We start from the raw sequence: 15,629 nt of genomic DNA, 5'->3' as shown, positions 1-15,629 counted from the left end.
ATGCTTATATCACCAAATATCTGCATAATCTCGGCAGCTGCTGACCAGCGCGCGCTAGATCGAACCTTCCTCTTTCGAACGAGCCCTTTACCAGCGACAAAATGTTCTTATTTAAGGACGAAAACTTGAGGCACGTGAAACCATTTTTCGTCGGTAATGTAGTCACTCTACCTTATCGCGAATCTACGAAGACCGGGCCCGTAACCTTTAATCTAAAAATAAGTTCTGCCACCCCCTTGAGAAATGTGTTTCTATTTCTTTATTTCGAAAATTACATGTACTGCATGATAATGTATTTATTGAGAAATAAATTTTCGATCGAAAATTTATAAACTTCTCTCGCACCCCGGGTTAAGAACCACCGGTGTAGAGAGACTATTCAGAGATTATTTTGCAGAACTTGGAATAAGAGGATGACGGTTTATGACAGGAAAAGTCGTCACGTGAAAATGCGATCGATGACTGTTAATATATACCGAGTTCGAAGATCCGCAATGCACTAATAGCTGGTTACACTGTCCCGTTTCGACCGAGTGCGGCTGCAGCAACCACGCGATTTCAATTAGCCGGCAGTGCTGGTCTGGATTTGTTTGGTCGATCGTGTTTTGTCAATCAAATGGTAAAAACTTTGGGAAATCATCGTGGAACGGCCACACGGTGGAGGAACGCGTCGAAATTGTTAAATGCCTCTGGCCAGAATGATTTCAGTGTACGATTCTTTCGTGTATATTGCGGCAATATTGACTGGCCAGTAAGATCGCCAGATTTGATGGCTTCGGATATGGTTTTTACGGGAGCAAATTTATACAAGCAATCGACAAACGTTCGTGCAATCGAAAGAAAACATTTGCCAAATCGCAGCAGACTTCTCTCTCTCTCTCTCTCTCTCTCTCTCTCTCTCTCTCTCTCGAAACATCGATGCAAAAATTCGTAGACTGGATAACGTGAAACACAGCACTGCGAAGAAAGCTGCATCAGAGGAATATGCGAATACTGTCACATTATGCCATAACTTATTATTCATATTCAGTTAACATAGAAGCTTTTTCTTTTGCATAAAGATCCACATTCTCGTAATGCTAAATAAAGTATGAGATTTTAAGAATAAAACTTTTAACCGTGCTACGTTTTTCACGATAGCAATGCAAATTCATTTCGTGTCCCATTTTTGCCCCAGCTTATTAAAATTATTAAACGAAGAAATACGCGTTCGTTTAACTTCTATTTCTCGCAGTTCGGTTAAAAACTTGTTATTTTGCGTATAAAGATCCGCCAGTCTCGTGACGTTAAATAAGACACGAGATTATGAGATTAAAACCAATGCTATGCTTCTCACGACAGCAATGCAAATTTACTACGTGTTCCATTCTGCGGTTTCAAAGTTAATGCAGTGTTTCGGTTGTGAAAATACACGTCCGACAAACAATTCGTCCATTTGTCTCTGAAGCACTAAGAAAACATGCCGCTCGGTGAATTTTATAGTGCAAACGCTCTTTCAACTTTTTTTTTTTGTCACTCGGTTGTTCCACGGCAGCAGAATGTTACGCAACAGTGGACAGACTTGATTTCCATCTTGGTAACTATGCGGAAAAGGAAGAAGAACGACGGAGGATGTAAATTTTTATTTCATACTTTATATCGGTCAACTGAAATTGATGAAGCGAATCATTCGCTGTGAATAATGGGAATCCGTGTCCAGTCTTCGCGAGCATGATTCTGCATTATCCTCGATCCTCTATTGTCGCTGCTTTTATCGATGTCCCTTCGAAATGCGATTGTGTTAACAATAATGCAACACGGAGAACGCTAATCAAATAGAACCCTTAGCTTTGGCTCGACGTAGAGCAAGATCGATGTAGCTCAGTTGACTTCAATAGAAATTTTATTCTCAATTTTAATTGTATTATTCATGATTTAAGCATACAATTTTCTCTTGCATTGCGACTGTGCATGACTCTTCATAGAAATTGTGACCGTGTCGCAATCATTCGTAACAAATGCTCAGAAGTACATATACTAATTGTATAATATCAAGTTTCTAAATTCATTAGCTACGACTTGCTTAAGATTTCAAACGAGTATTCTGAATAGACTACTCTAAAATATAGCAAGGGACTTTTTTGATATCTCTAACACTTTCGAAGTTATAACCGATTAAACCACTAAATTTTCCAAAATATCCGAGCTACATTTTAGATAATACCTTCTAGTTTAATAATTGAAAAAATTGTTCCAAAAAATCCATCGATGTACCAAAAACGAAGCTATCCCAAAAACCCCGAATAACTCCGGGAATTTTTAATATTCCGTTCTCGAAAAAAAAGATGGAGAATACAGGCAAAAGTCATGTTAACACCATTGTGAAACCCCGGAATTTTTCGCTCGTTAATTCTCCTGGAAAAAATTCCTCGGAAGACATTTTTAGATATCGAAGCGGGTCTACCCCGTTAATGCAAACGCTTCGATTAAAAAAGAAAGTAGACTGCACTTCTAGCTTCGCTCTCATCACCGCTGCAATCGATTATTGCAGTTCCAACACAAGTGCGCCCTCACAGACGAGACTCCGGGCTCATCTGAACTCGCTTGATCATTCGAGATCTGATTTCCGGATTTTTCGAGGCCCGGCGTTCGCTTCGTTAGCGGAGACCGACGGTTTCGATGCATTAAAGTCGCAAAGAGATGAAAATCGAAAGCGAGGTGGCCGAGGCGAGGCTCGCTCTATTTTCCTAGCTGGCGGAATGGCGGCGACGGAATTTAATGTACTCGAATTTACAAGCTGACGGAATTATGTAAAGCGTATGATAATTCTGATGGAGTCCCGCGGTTGCTGAAACTTTCACGCGCTGAAATTAGAGCGGACGCTTCTGCTCGAAATTTGATGAGTTGCTGCGATGGATTCTGTTCCGCGTCTAGGTCCTCCAAGGAAACAATGCGTTACCGCGGATTCGTGGCAGTTTGATCGGTAAACAGGATCCTTCTGCGAAATAAACATTTTCCAACCTGAATTCCAACAAACTTCTTTTTTAACACTAGGTTTACGGATCACTAAAAATTACTATTTTACATTACTTTACAAAAATAACACGATTGTATCTGTCAAAATTTGTGGCCATCTTTTTAAGAATATATATGCAAAGAAATGAATTTGTCAAATAATTCCTCGTGGATGCATCTTTACAATTTCAATATTCGTAAATTAAAGATATTAGAAACCGTCATTTTGACGGGTCCCGTAAATCTAGTGTTAATATGTCAGTTACTTTACTCAGACGTGTCACGGAAATTAGAGTGGGGGAACAAGTCTTGATCTGGCAACACTGGTCACCGCTCGCTGTGTCCCAGTCACACACGATACGTGCTTTGCTGTCAAGCGATTCGGCCAATAGAAGACGTGTAGCGCAAAGTGGGGATGTCACGTGGTGCTTATAAGATTCTCACTGCCATCTTCTGATGGACACACGGTACACCGTTGCATTGAATGTTTAATAACTTTTGCAAATGTTATCGGATCCGATTCAAATTTCATATATATAATCCTGATACTTGTGTCTTACAGTAGCTACAATATTATTTTCAAATCTTAAGTCATAGTTTATTTGTTTAAAGTTAAAATACTCTAACTCTACACATCGGTCCTGTTTCAGTGCATCATTCCAGTGAATGTTTAATAACTTTTGCAAATGTTGTCGGATTCGATTTAAATTATAAATATATAACCCTGATACTTGTAACTTATAGTAATTGTAATATTATTTTTATATCTGAAGTCTGATGTGCATATATAATTTTTTAAAAATTCAAACGCTCTATACACTGACCTGATCCAGTACACCACCGCAATAAATATTTTATAACATTTACAAATGTTGTCGGATTCGCACCAAATTTTATATATACAATATAGATACTTGTGTCTTACATTAGCTACAATATTATTTTCATGTCTCAAGAATAACGTGCATAATTTGATTTATTTAAAGTCCAAGTAGCGAGTATTGTATTAATTCTAATTGGAAGAAGTTCATCGCACCAAACATTTACCAATCGAAGCTATTATTATCGGTCTACCTTTGACTTTTCTGTAACCCCATCGAACCAACACTAAACCTACAACGATCATTATTATAATCTTCGTTGCTCCCACCGAATCCACGCGAAACAAACACCGCGTACGGGCGCGGGCATTCATTCGGGTAATTATTATGTTAACGAAGAGCCTAGGGAAACTTATCGGCTCGGAATAATCGCGCGAATTTCAGGGAAACTTCTCAGGTTTCGTTCGACTCGCTTGTTCCCGGCGCAACTTTATTATTAGGTTAATTAGTCGGGGGGGGGGGGGACTCCTCCGCGCCGCTAATTTCTACATTATCGTCCGGTGGAACTTATGCGAAACGAATACCGGAAACTCTTGGTATAGTGCGGAGGAAAGTTTCTCAGTTAACCGGAGCCCGATTCCTCCAGGTCGTATGAAAGATCCCGTGCCGGAAACCGTTGATTAAAACGGTTCAAACGAGCCATTGGACCCTGTAACCGTCAAACGCAAAGCCGTTGCGACACGGTTTATTAAACGTTGCAAATTGAGAGATCGCCCGCGACGCTAATTACCCCATAGATCGTAACGCCTTCGGCTTACGCAATTGCAGAAATCCGCGAGAAAACCTCTGCATAGTAAATACGTACATCCAACTCCCATTTTTTTACATGCACATATATTTCACTTTTTCTTAAATATAGTTTATAATTAGCAGAAATAAAACGGTATATTTATCGCAAAAGTTTGGTACTCCCAAGGTTCAAAATTATGTTAGGAATTACGCGAATTGTAGGGTATTCACGTTAGTGGAATTCAATTCGAGGTTATCGCCATGCGTGCGATATTATAAGGGAATTAAAAAATTTAAACTAACAAAGTGGCGGGACTCGTGTATCCGAAATTTCCAAATGGAAACGCGGTCGGCCCGATTAGATCTATTTAAATCTATAATCCATTAATCTATAATCGTGGAAACATCCTCAGAAAATAGAGAATGAGGAGACAGCTTTAATGGAAATCAATATAAAGGGCCGATTCGAGCTGTACCTCATTAATATCTGCATTACGTGGAACAGATTTCTATTTAATATCTGATATCGTAAATTAATTTGTAAATATGTAATGCACGCGATGTTGCACAGATACGACGACAGAGGAATACTTATTGAATAATGATCATCCTTTAGACAATAATAATTACCCGATCGTTAACATTATCTGGTCGTTTGATTAACAAACAATAAATTACCAATGCGAATGTGTCGGCGTGCTCATGAATATGGAAGTCGCTAATGATGCTGGACTCAATTAAAAGATAATGAAAAAGCGTAACTAATAGGTTCGTAACAAAGTTCGCGGTTCTCACAAGTTCTTCAACAGAATTATTTATGTAAATGAACAATTTGTTTTACTGAAATGTGCCCCATTTGATTCGACTATTTCAATAATAATAACGACAAGTTTATAAAAATTACACTATGTTATTTTCAACTGTATCCATACATGTATACAACATTTTAAACACCTATAATGACCCAACCATTTTTGTGTCATAAATTGTCTACAATCGACGGCTCGAAATGGGAATACCCATTTAACGCTGGGTCGACGTCAAAATATTGGATTATAATAAATTTTAATTTACGAACAAATTTATTTATCTTTGTATATTAAAAAAAAAAAGATTGATAAAGAGGATAGACACACATTCTTGTTATTTTTATAAAGTAACGTGAAATCGTCACTTGTAGTGGTCCCCAAAAATCTAGTCTTAATTTAATACAGAAATCTGTATTACCGACACGTTGTCGATAGAGTGTTCAAAGCGAGAACATCGGGAAAGAAAACACAGTAATCTGGCCAATTAGGTGGGGTGGGGGGCGGAGATAAACGGTTCGTGAATCCGAATAAACCGTGGACCAGACGTTCAATCGGTGAATGGCGGAATCCCGATAAAGTGTGACTCGGCACGAGGGAGGCTGGATCGGGATAAAGGAATGGGGAGAAGAGAAACTTCCGTTTGACTCTGATTGTGGAGGCTCGGCTAAGGAATCAGTTTCACCCGGCGGGATCACAATGAGCAGAGATAACGAGAGAGAGAGAGAGAGAGAGAGAGAGAGAGAGAGAGAGAGAGAGAGAGAGAGAGAGAGAGAGAGAGAGTGAGAGAGAGTGCGAAAGAATGAGCTCGAGGGGTTGGAGTGGCGGACGCGCATCGAGGACTGAAAGCTCGATCAAAAAGCTTGCGACCCATTTAGGGATTCGAGCCTTTTGTGTATTCGCGCCTCTCCCCGGTATTTCCGCGCATCTGCCGGACTTCATCCGACGCGTTCTTCGTTAGGCAATGTCACCGTTCGCAACAAAAAAGAATGGCTCCACTGTCTTTCTTAAATGGACGCTGCGAACGTACGGAGGAGGCCCATTCATTTCGGGGATCAGAGAAAATGGAGGGCAAATGGTCTTTCACTGATGGAGCCAGTGCCGCCGGACAGGGGAAATTGAGGGGAGTACAGTTAGCCTATCTCTGCCATTGCCGGGTTAGTCAGGACGCAGGCGCAGACGCTACGCGAATCGGGTGCGCGCGTCACGTCACGTGACCGATCCGTGGCGGAAGCGTGGGGGTGCTTGCCGCCGGAAGAAGAGGGGAATAACGTCGTAGAAGGGGAAGAGTAGAGTGGGAGACAAGTCCTAATCTGGCGACACTGAGGGCAATCTTGTTGCGAAGAACAACGTGCTCGCTTGCTACATCATGAAGAAAGTCTTGGAATAAAATGCACGATGAAACTAAAGGTTAGCTTCATAACGAGCCCGAATTTATTGTTGTACGATCACTTTTTACGAAATCATCACAGTTTAAATATAGGAAATTTTTCGAGAATCGGGTATTTAGTGTTCAAACACTTCTTGAATCCGCTGTAGTTTCAATTATTAGCTGTGTATATTAGATCCAATAAGGGGGTCAACCCCTTCAATATTTATAGTGAAAGGACTTTGACGAAGGTCTTTGAAGAGTAAGGATTTTAAAGACACGGAGACTAAGATATACAAAGGTTTATACTTAAATAAAGAAAGGCCTTTAATATTGTTAAAATATCTTATGGGGTTGACTGAACATACAGAGATTCCATTATTAGCAATGTACAACTATATTTTTGGATTCTTAAAACAAAACCGCCCCCACCCAGTGTCGCCAGAAGATGCCCATTTGGGTATCTGTTTCCCCTCCTCCTTTTCCCCTTCCATTATCCCATTCCACCACCATGAGCACACTCCAACCTCCCCCAGAGGCGATGCTAGACTGGTCACGTGATCAGAGGGGGGTACATTGTATTCCCCTCGATTTTCTCAACCTGGGGACAGTGCCCCCACCATGGCGCCCACTGTCCCCTTCCACTAAGCGCCGTTACCATGGAGAAAGGACGTCACGAAGGTACATATGGTGGCGACCAATCGAACGCGACGAAGGCGCGCATTGCACGAAAGAGCGGCTGGTGGGGGGAAGCAAGCGTTTGAGGGGCCCCTACCGTCCCCATGCCTGACCTAGACTATACAGTCTTTATGTATTAGCTTTTACTTTATGTATTAGCTAATGCACACAACGCAAATTCAACCTAGATCATCAGCACTAGGCTTGCGGAGCACTACGCTTGACTATTTTATTAGAAGGACCCATAAGTAATCAATTGTTTCGAAATCTAACACAAACTTCGTATAAAATAACGAGAATGTGTCTATCGAAATTTGTAGTAATTTTTTAATAATATCCACCCACAGAAATTGTGTTGTATAATTCCTCGTGGATGCATGTGTAACAACCACATTCTGATTTCTCACCGTAGACTCGGACAATTTTCATTTGCGCGTAAATACCAGTCTACTAATTACCAGTGGTAATCGCAGCTACTAATCAGATACGCAACCCGTTGAACTGAAAATAATGGCGGCGGGGCGAGAAGGGCAGACATTAAATTCGTTTCAGTTAAACGGCGATCGATTCAAGCACAGCGATACCTTCGTGAACGGCACGCTCATTAAAAGATTCCTCCCTCTCGAAGGGGCCACTCGACACGCAGAAACGGAGAGGAAAGAGGTTTTCCCTGTAACTTGGGTCACCGATGGCCGGTGTGTCTCTTCGTGTTTGACTTTCGCCGTCGTTTCACTTTCTCGCGGGATTAAATTCCATTAGAACTTTACCCCCCCCCCCTCCCCGTGTGTGTGTGTGAGCAGCTCTTTTCGTTTCCCCCCACTTTTTTGTTCTCCGACCGAAACGAGTCTTCCTTGACCTCCATTCATAATGGAATTAATGCGACTCTTTCGATGGCATACGCTCGGGAAAGATCGGAGGTCGAAGCCACGGCTCGCGCGAGCCGTTCCTCTCGCTAATATTATAATTGCTGCGGAGCATCATGATTAGCACGAGTTCGTTGTCAAACGACTGAAATAAAAAAGACAAACTGTGAATAAAAATGGACGAACCAAATGATTTTCTGCCACCAGTTATCTTTTACGAATTTAGAACCCTCTAGGTTCGGGTGAGTTTGAAGAACTGGCCCTCGTGAAAGAATTTTCGAAACCAGAGAAGAATCGTGAGGAAATTAGTCGAAAATGTACAGTAAAATTTTTAAATGAAGATGTGCATATTTGTAAAAAATTTAATTGATTTATTATATGTGTCTCTTGAGAGGCCCAGAAGCTTGATATACCGGTGAGACGGTACTAATTTAGTTGCATAACTTTGTTGTTTTTCATTAGTTATTTGTGAAAGATTTGTCAACGTATTGGTGACATTTTTCTGATTAAAACGAGCCCAAGCATGATATAGCTCGGAGCTTATTTGTTTGTTTACTCCAGACTGTGGATCTTTGTGCAAAATAAAAGTATTCTTGCTTAATTACCTTTAAATTGTAAAGTAAACCATATCAAAATTTCTATCTACCTTTGACGACTTTAATAAATTAAAAATGATATATGGAAGTTCTCAAAAATTGCCTTAATGTGTTTACTGTTTTAATATTACGTGCACCCATTTTTTTCATAAACGCATAAAATCCGCAATCTAATAACAACAACAATAGACCAGCTTTATACAGTAAAGTACGTTGCAAATGGGTTCAAGAAGAATACAGAACTCCACCAGCCAACAAGACATACTTGGTCCGCTGCTCGATAAGTGCGCGCTCCGCCCAAAAGCCCCAATCTTCTCACTTATCGAACGTCCACTGTATTTCCTAGCAAAATCTCCTAAGTTTTTATAAAAAATATTTACCATTGAACAAGTTACCTACAGAATCGATAAAAATTGTATCATGTCTTTCGAGTCATTCGATATTTTCGCTCGCATTTAGCTCGCGGGAGCGCGCACGCGTCGCTGAATATTCAAAAGCCAAAAATCCGCGTCGGTCTTTATCGACTACCGAAATTCTTCTCCCGGACGGTTTTTCGAACGCGAACAGGATTTGATTGCACGTGCCCCAGTCAATTTTCCGGAATGATAGTACGCGCTACCGCGCGACCTGATTCCTCAGGATGTAAATATGGCAACAGAATTTTATTAACGCGACTCCACAATGTACACGAGCAACGCATCCGCGAATTTTATTTCGCCCGGTTCGTGTCCGTCCTCATGTTCAATTCAACGTGCTGCAGCAATTTTTTTTTCGTCCTCTTCCTTTTTCTCGTCTTGCCCCCACCCCTTGCCCCCTCTCTCTCTCTCTCTTTCTATTTTTAAAGCTGGGAACCAGTAATATTTCAGCGACGACACATTTTAACTTATTCGGGCTTTCGTAGCGTTTAATTAATGGCGGCCACGCACGCTTGCCAGTTCGACGAGGCTCGCTTTAATGACCTTTGTTTCCGAACGTTCGATGGCTGTTCAATTGTCGAAATTCGGCCGAGTTGCTAAAATATATTAGGCCGGTGCAAAAGTAATTGTGGTTTTCGGTCCCGAATTTTACTTCGGTCGAAAATTGTACTATTGAATGTCTTCCGTTCCAATATTTATTTTTTCCCCGTCAATTTTTTGGACGTTCAACGGTTCAACGATTGGGAAGTAATTCTACACGCAGAAGTGATTCGAAACGAAAGAACAAAATTTTTTCATTTGATGCTTCGTTTTCGGTTAAATCGAGTTTGAAAATTCAGAGAATGCTCGTGCGAAACGAGGTGTCAAAAGAAATTTATTCTTTCTTTTCGATCCACTTTTGCGTGCAGAATTACTTCTGAATCGGTTGTTCACGGTTCGCGGGACACCCTGTATATTAAAGTAGAGACTTCAACACGTGTTCCAGAATTTTTGTAGATTTTTTCAAAATCTAGAACAGTAACGAAAATGAGTCGTCAACATAAACGACCTAGGTTTTTAACGGAACGTCCTAAAAACATGCTTGACCTCGGAGCTTGACCTCGGACCTTGTTTGCACTATTTTTTCAGAAGTGAAGGTAACCTTCAACTTTTATAAATTTAATGCTATCTGTTTTCTATATATCGTATAAAAGCTTGTTGTCAAGACAAATTCATTCGCATACAACGCAATGACGTTCAAGGTCATACAAGGTCACAAGTGCAAGAAGCATTTTGAATATTCGTCAAGTTACTTTGACGAACGAATCGTCTTTTCGTGATTAATATTTTACATTGTTTTGGAATTCTTGAAACTAATTTTTCTAATTTTTTTTATATTCTTTCCGTAATTTTTGATATGCAATAATAAACAGTTACGACAAAAGACAGAAATCGACAGATGAAGCATTGCACTTTTCATAAATGTACTGTTGCGGATTTTATGCATTTATTATAAAAATTAAAATGATGAAAGTATGGCTATTTTGCTGGTTTTTGATGCAAACAATTTTCATTTTGCATAAAGATCCGCAGTATAGTAGATGAAAAGTCGCTCCAGAAAAATTGCTGACGTTTAGACCGATGAAAATTATTTTTGCACCTGCCTAACACCTGTTTTAAATATCATCCGCGTTTTATTATCGTCTCGCCTTTTTTTTTTTTAATTAACAGTGACCCTTGCGCACCGGTTAGGCAATTTCTAGCATTCCGCTCTTTAAACTGGAACAGAGTCGACGTGCAATTTATGGAAGGAGTTATTCATAACTCGTTTATCCTGCACGGGCATTTGTACGTGTTGCATGTAGATTAATTCCCACGTATTCTATGCAAATTAATTTCCTTCTGTGACAAAGGTGCACGAGGGTCGTCGATTTAACATGTTGAGTGCTGCGGTGGTCATCGACAATTGCCGCTAACGAATCGTTTCAGATCTATTTAGATTCCATTCTGACTGCGGATTCCACTTTTATCTCAGGATCCATTTTTATTTGATCTTCTCACTTGCTTTTCGTTTCTGGAAATTTTATTCAAATTTACATGTCTCCCTGATAACATTATAGCAAGCTAAGTAACTAGCTAATGTAACATCGTTTACTGCATAATAATTATGCACAGTAACTGGACTCTGAATTTTTATACACATTTTTTTAAAAATCTTTTTCCATACATACAAATTTTGGATCACATTTTTATTGCATTACAGTCTATACACAATCTTGCACAGAATTTCGTTTTAATTTAACTTTCAGGAGAGTAAAATTCTTTTCAACTACCAAATGCAAAATGTACAGTCTAGCAACATTATTTCACAAAAATTTTTAAAAGAATAAGTTCCCTATCAACTACAAACGCAAGATGGACATCGAAACAACAGACAACGATTTTAAACAATTTTTTTGACCGCGTATTGTTGACGTCCAGCTCGGAATAGATTTGATCGTGATTTTTGTGTAGCGTAAGTAGAGATTTTTGTGCGCGTGTCCTTGTACGGTAACGCGTAGCTTGTATTTTTGTCCTGTGTCAATCCCCCAAGCCATTTACGCTACTTTTTCCACTGTTTCAAGCACTTCGAGGGAGGGGGCACACATATTCTTTCATCGACACCGCGATTCATCAACGGATCAATGAGCTCTCATAACCGGAGGCTTCTCTCATTAGCATCCTCCACCGACTTATTGTTTTCTGTATCGTCCCGTCGATATTCTGCCTGTTCTCCGAACGAAAACCTGCATCGCTATCCTGTATTTTCATTTAAGCTGCCATAGTCCAGCGATTTCGAACCAGTCAGAGGCTATTCTGGTCTGGAGTGTCAATTTTTTCGCGGATTGTTTTTTTTTGTCGACGATTTTTGTGTGCTGAAGATATCAGAATACCGTTTTTTATTCATTTTTTTCGGTTTATACAGAGCGTTGCGTAGTAGCCATATCCGATGCACTTCTGAGACATTTTTGAATTCTAGTTTTTCAATATTTAACGTGAAAATTTGAACGCAGTTTCTGCAAAGCGTGATACTAATAATAATCGATAATGACACTAATAACAATAGTTGAAACAGATTGTTAAAAGTCAATTCTTGAACAACATTCTTGAATTATACTATTACTATTATAATGTTACTATTAGTATGTATTTATTATTATATTTATAATACTTGCAGTATATGTATTTTTCAATCCAAAATCGTGATTCATTTCTTCCTCTAGTAATTCGAATAATGTATCGATTATTAGGTTGTTGCATACGAAATGTTCGATTTTGAATAGTAACATCAAACCGACGTACACTTAATCTCTAAATAAATTTTTGGACGAAAGTGTCGTTCTAATTCTGTCAACGAATTACAAAAGCAAAATAACAACTTTTAGTACTTTCTCTATAATCCCGACCAGTTGCAATGTTTTCAAAATTCTTTTTCCATGTCATGTGGTAAACTAATTGTTCTAACTTCTCAAAAAAAAAAATCCAAATCGTTAGGTTCGTTTAAAAGTGGCCGAATATTACTGCGAGTAGATTCTAATGGTGTTTCTTGATCGAAACGCTCCGTAAGATTTGCAATCCTAAATTCGGACATTTGTAACATGATAAAGTAAATAAAATCCGCAGTCTCTGTTCACGAAATACATAAATACTTCTCCGTAAATGACAGTGTCGTTGAAAAATTTGGTCCACAGTTTCTCGACGTGTCCCTGTTTCTCCAGGAAAATCCGCTTGGCAATTTTCACGATCGCCCGGGCATTCGCATATTCATCGAGGATCGCGGTGGCACGAATAAAAACAACACCGAGTCGGGGTGCGCATCTTGCACCTAATCGGATTACGGAGTTGATTTCGTCCGGTTTTACCCTACGTTCGAGCCGGTTGAAATTTTCATTGCGCCTGTGGCCGCGAACCCGAATAGATCCCGAATAGATCTTCCCGCCATAGATCTCCCGCGCGTTGTTTCCTTTCCCTCCGGTTTCCACCGATCGATTTCTCCCCCTCCCTCGCACACGCTGTCAAATCGTTGCTCCCTTTTCCACTTGACAGCCAGCAGACTTGTCCATCCGATCCGTCCGCTTACCAACGAGCTGCATTAGAGGCTAATTTAGCTAATTAAACAGAGCTGTTTAATACGAGGTGCGACGAAAAAGAAACTCTCTGTCAGTTTGTGCATTTGTCAAGTTTCGATTTCGAGTCTCGATTTCATAAACAATTCGGTAGAGCCGCGTTCGCTTGGCTCTGCGATTCGTCGTTCGGCTCGAAAAACAAAAAAACAAAAACGGTGGGCGTGAAATTTTTTTTCGAATTGCGAACGTCTGCCACGGAGACGTTGCTTCAGCGTGACTATTCCTCGTATAGTTCTTCTTGTCTCCGAAGTCCGAGCTGCTACGAGTGGCAGGGGGGTGGGGGAGGGTTCTACGCATAAAAATAAATTGAAAAAAAGGAGTAGCATTTTCCCGTTTAACGGCCTCGTTTACGAGAAAATCGAGTTTAAAGGTCCGTCGGATCCGCGTGCTTTAGTACCTGTATGCTGGAAGTAGAATTGGTTGGTCATGATCAGACCAGTAGCTAGCTAATAGCACGCCTACTGCTGCATTTTCACGAAAGCGAACCTTTAGACGTATTATTGTATATTTCTTTCTTATTTTTTCACAAGGAATCACCTCATGCCCTTGTACACGTTTTCCGCTCGCACCCTCGAATAGCAAACCTAGTTGATCTAGATCATACCGAGTTGACCTCAGAGAAAACATTGTCAAAATTTCGCATAATTTAGAAAACGCCCCTCGCACGCTTTCTTTCACCCTCGGCACCGCTCTACGCTTTTGGATGATGTACAATTGTGTAACGCCTCGGCGAAAGGTCAGAATTTACGGCTAGGCTCCTCGCTTTCATCAAGTTCGACCGAGCGAAGAGTAAAACAGAACATTCTCTTTCGATCGACGGCAACTTGTCTGGCCGCAGGACGTTCCCGAAAGCCTCTGCTGCATCAACCCTCTCTCCGTCTCCATAAACGCTCATCAATCTCTTTCTCTCTCTCTCTCTGTCTCTCTCGAAAAAAGCTGGGCCGATTGAAAGAGCCAAGCATTCGTGGATCGTGGAAGAGGGTGTGTGTGCCCCGTCCCCCGAGGGCAGCCAGCCCTTTGACTGATCGTATACCACCATCTCGGTGTTTCTCGTGTGCATTGTAGGTTGCTCGGATTCACGCCGGAGCTAGGACAACGGGTGCATTTCGTGGAGGGCACGCAATTTCCGTGCCGCGAAGACAAGCCAAAAAAGTCCGTTCAGTCGGAGGACAGGTTGGCAAATACGAGCGAACGGTGTATGTGAGAGAGAGAATAAACCGGACCAGTGGACCCGCAGAAGCGCTTAGAGTACCCCCCGAGCAATCGGGATTGATCATTTAGTGTTTCAAGCGACTGTTCCACGAGAATTTTCACTGCGGAACGGATTCGAAGGGTCCTGGAGCTCCGGGGAGCTAGTGGGCGGGGCGAGGCCCTCCCACCGCTGCGCGGAAGCCGTGCGATTGGCCCGAGCCACGCCTCTAACCCCACCCTCTGGCCCCAGCTCCTCCCACTAGCCCCAATTTTGCTCCCAAAAGTTGTACAAAGCGGTTTCCGCACACGCGAAACGAAACTCACTTTGAGATATTAACAGAAGCTTCCGGGAACATGTTTCTGAACGAATTTCTGATTAGTTTTCTTCGTGACGGGCGTTCTCGGAAACGCGTTGTAGACGATGGGATCATTTAACAGGATGTATTCGTGGTTTCGTGCCACCATCTAATTCCGCGTTTCTATTCATTCAATTGCTTTTTCCTCTTGTGCTTCTGCGCCAGATTACGGAATATCGTGTCTGATGTTCTTTTTGATACAAAAGCGGGGAAATTGAATTGTGAAAGAAGTTAGGGTAGATTTACCGATCCGCGTGCCGCGGTGTCTATGGCCTTCCTCCCTTTCGGATCTAATTCGTTCGCTTCCATTACAACCGTGAAATAAATCTTGTTATTGTGTTTATTTATTTATTACGCTACACACGACCGAACTCGAAATTCGTTGGCAATGTTCGCGCATAAAATTCGTCTGTGACGGTGACTCGAGTTTGGAAATTAATTATTTCTTTAAAAGACCGCGGTCATCAATGAATAAATAAGTTGTATGCGCTTTAATATTTTTAAGCGAACTCTTATGCGCTGGTTAATAATAATGATTCACAATTTCGCACGGAAGATCTTGCTGTAGTTTTTATTACACGTTCAGTTCGTTTTATATTTCCATT

General features: G+C 40.9%; 1 protein-coding gene across 1 annotated transcript in view; it reads left to right on the top strand.

The window, feature by feature from the left end:
* LOC143355728 (uncharacterized) overlaps positions 1-15,629 on the top strand; it is a 38,645-nt gene extending 23,016 nt beyond the window's left edge. The window contains exon 2 of the mRNA XM_076790815.1: positions 14,543-15,629. Coding sequence (XP_076646930.1) covers positions 14,543-14,681 — 139 coding nt within the window. The 3' untranslated portion in view covers positions 14,682-15,629. The remainder of the gene's footprint in view (positions 1-14,542) is intronic.

This window comes from Halictus rubicundus, chromosome 7, assembly GCF_050948215.1.
Source record: "Halictus rubicundus isolate RS-2024b chromosome 7, iyHalRubi1_principal, whole genome shotgun sequence".
NCBI classification, from domain to species: domain Eukaryota; kingdom Metazoa; phylum Arthropoda; class Insecta; order Hymenoptera; family Halictidae; genus Halictus; species Halictus rubicundus.
Note: the sequence above shows the minus strand (reverse complement) of the source record. Positions and strands in the feature narration are given on the sequence as shown.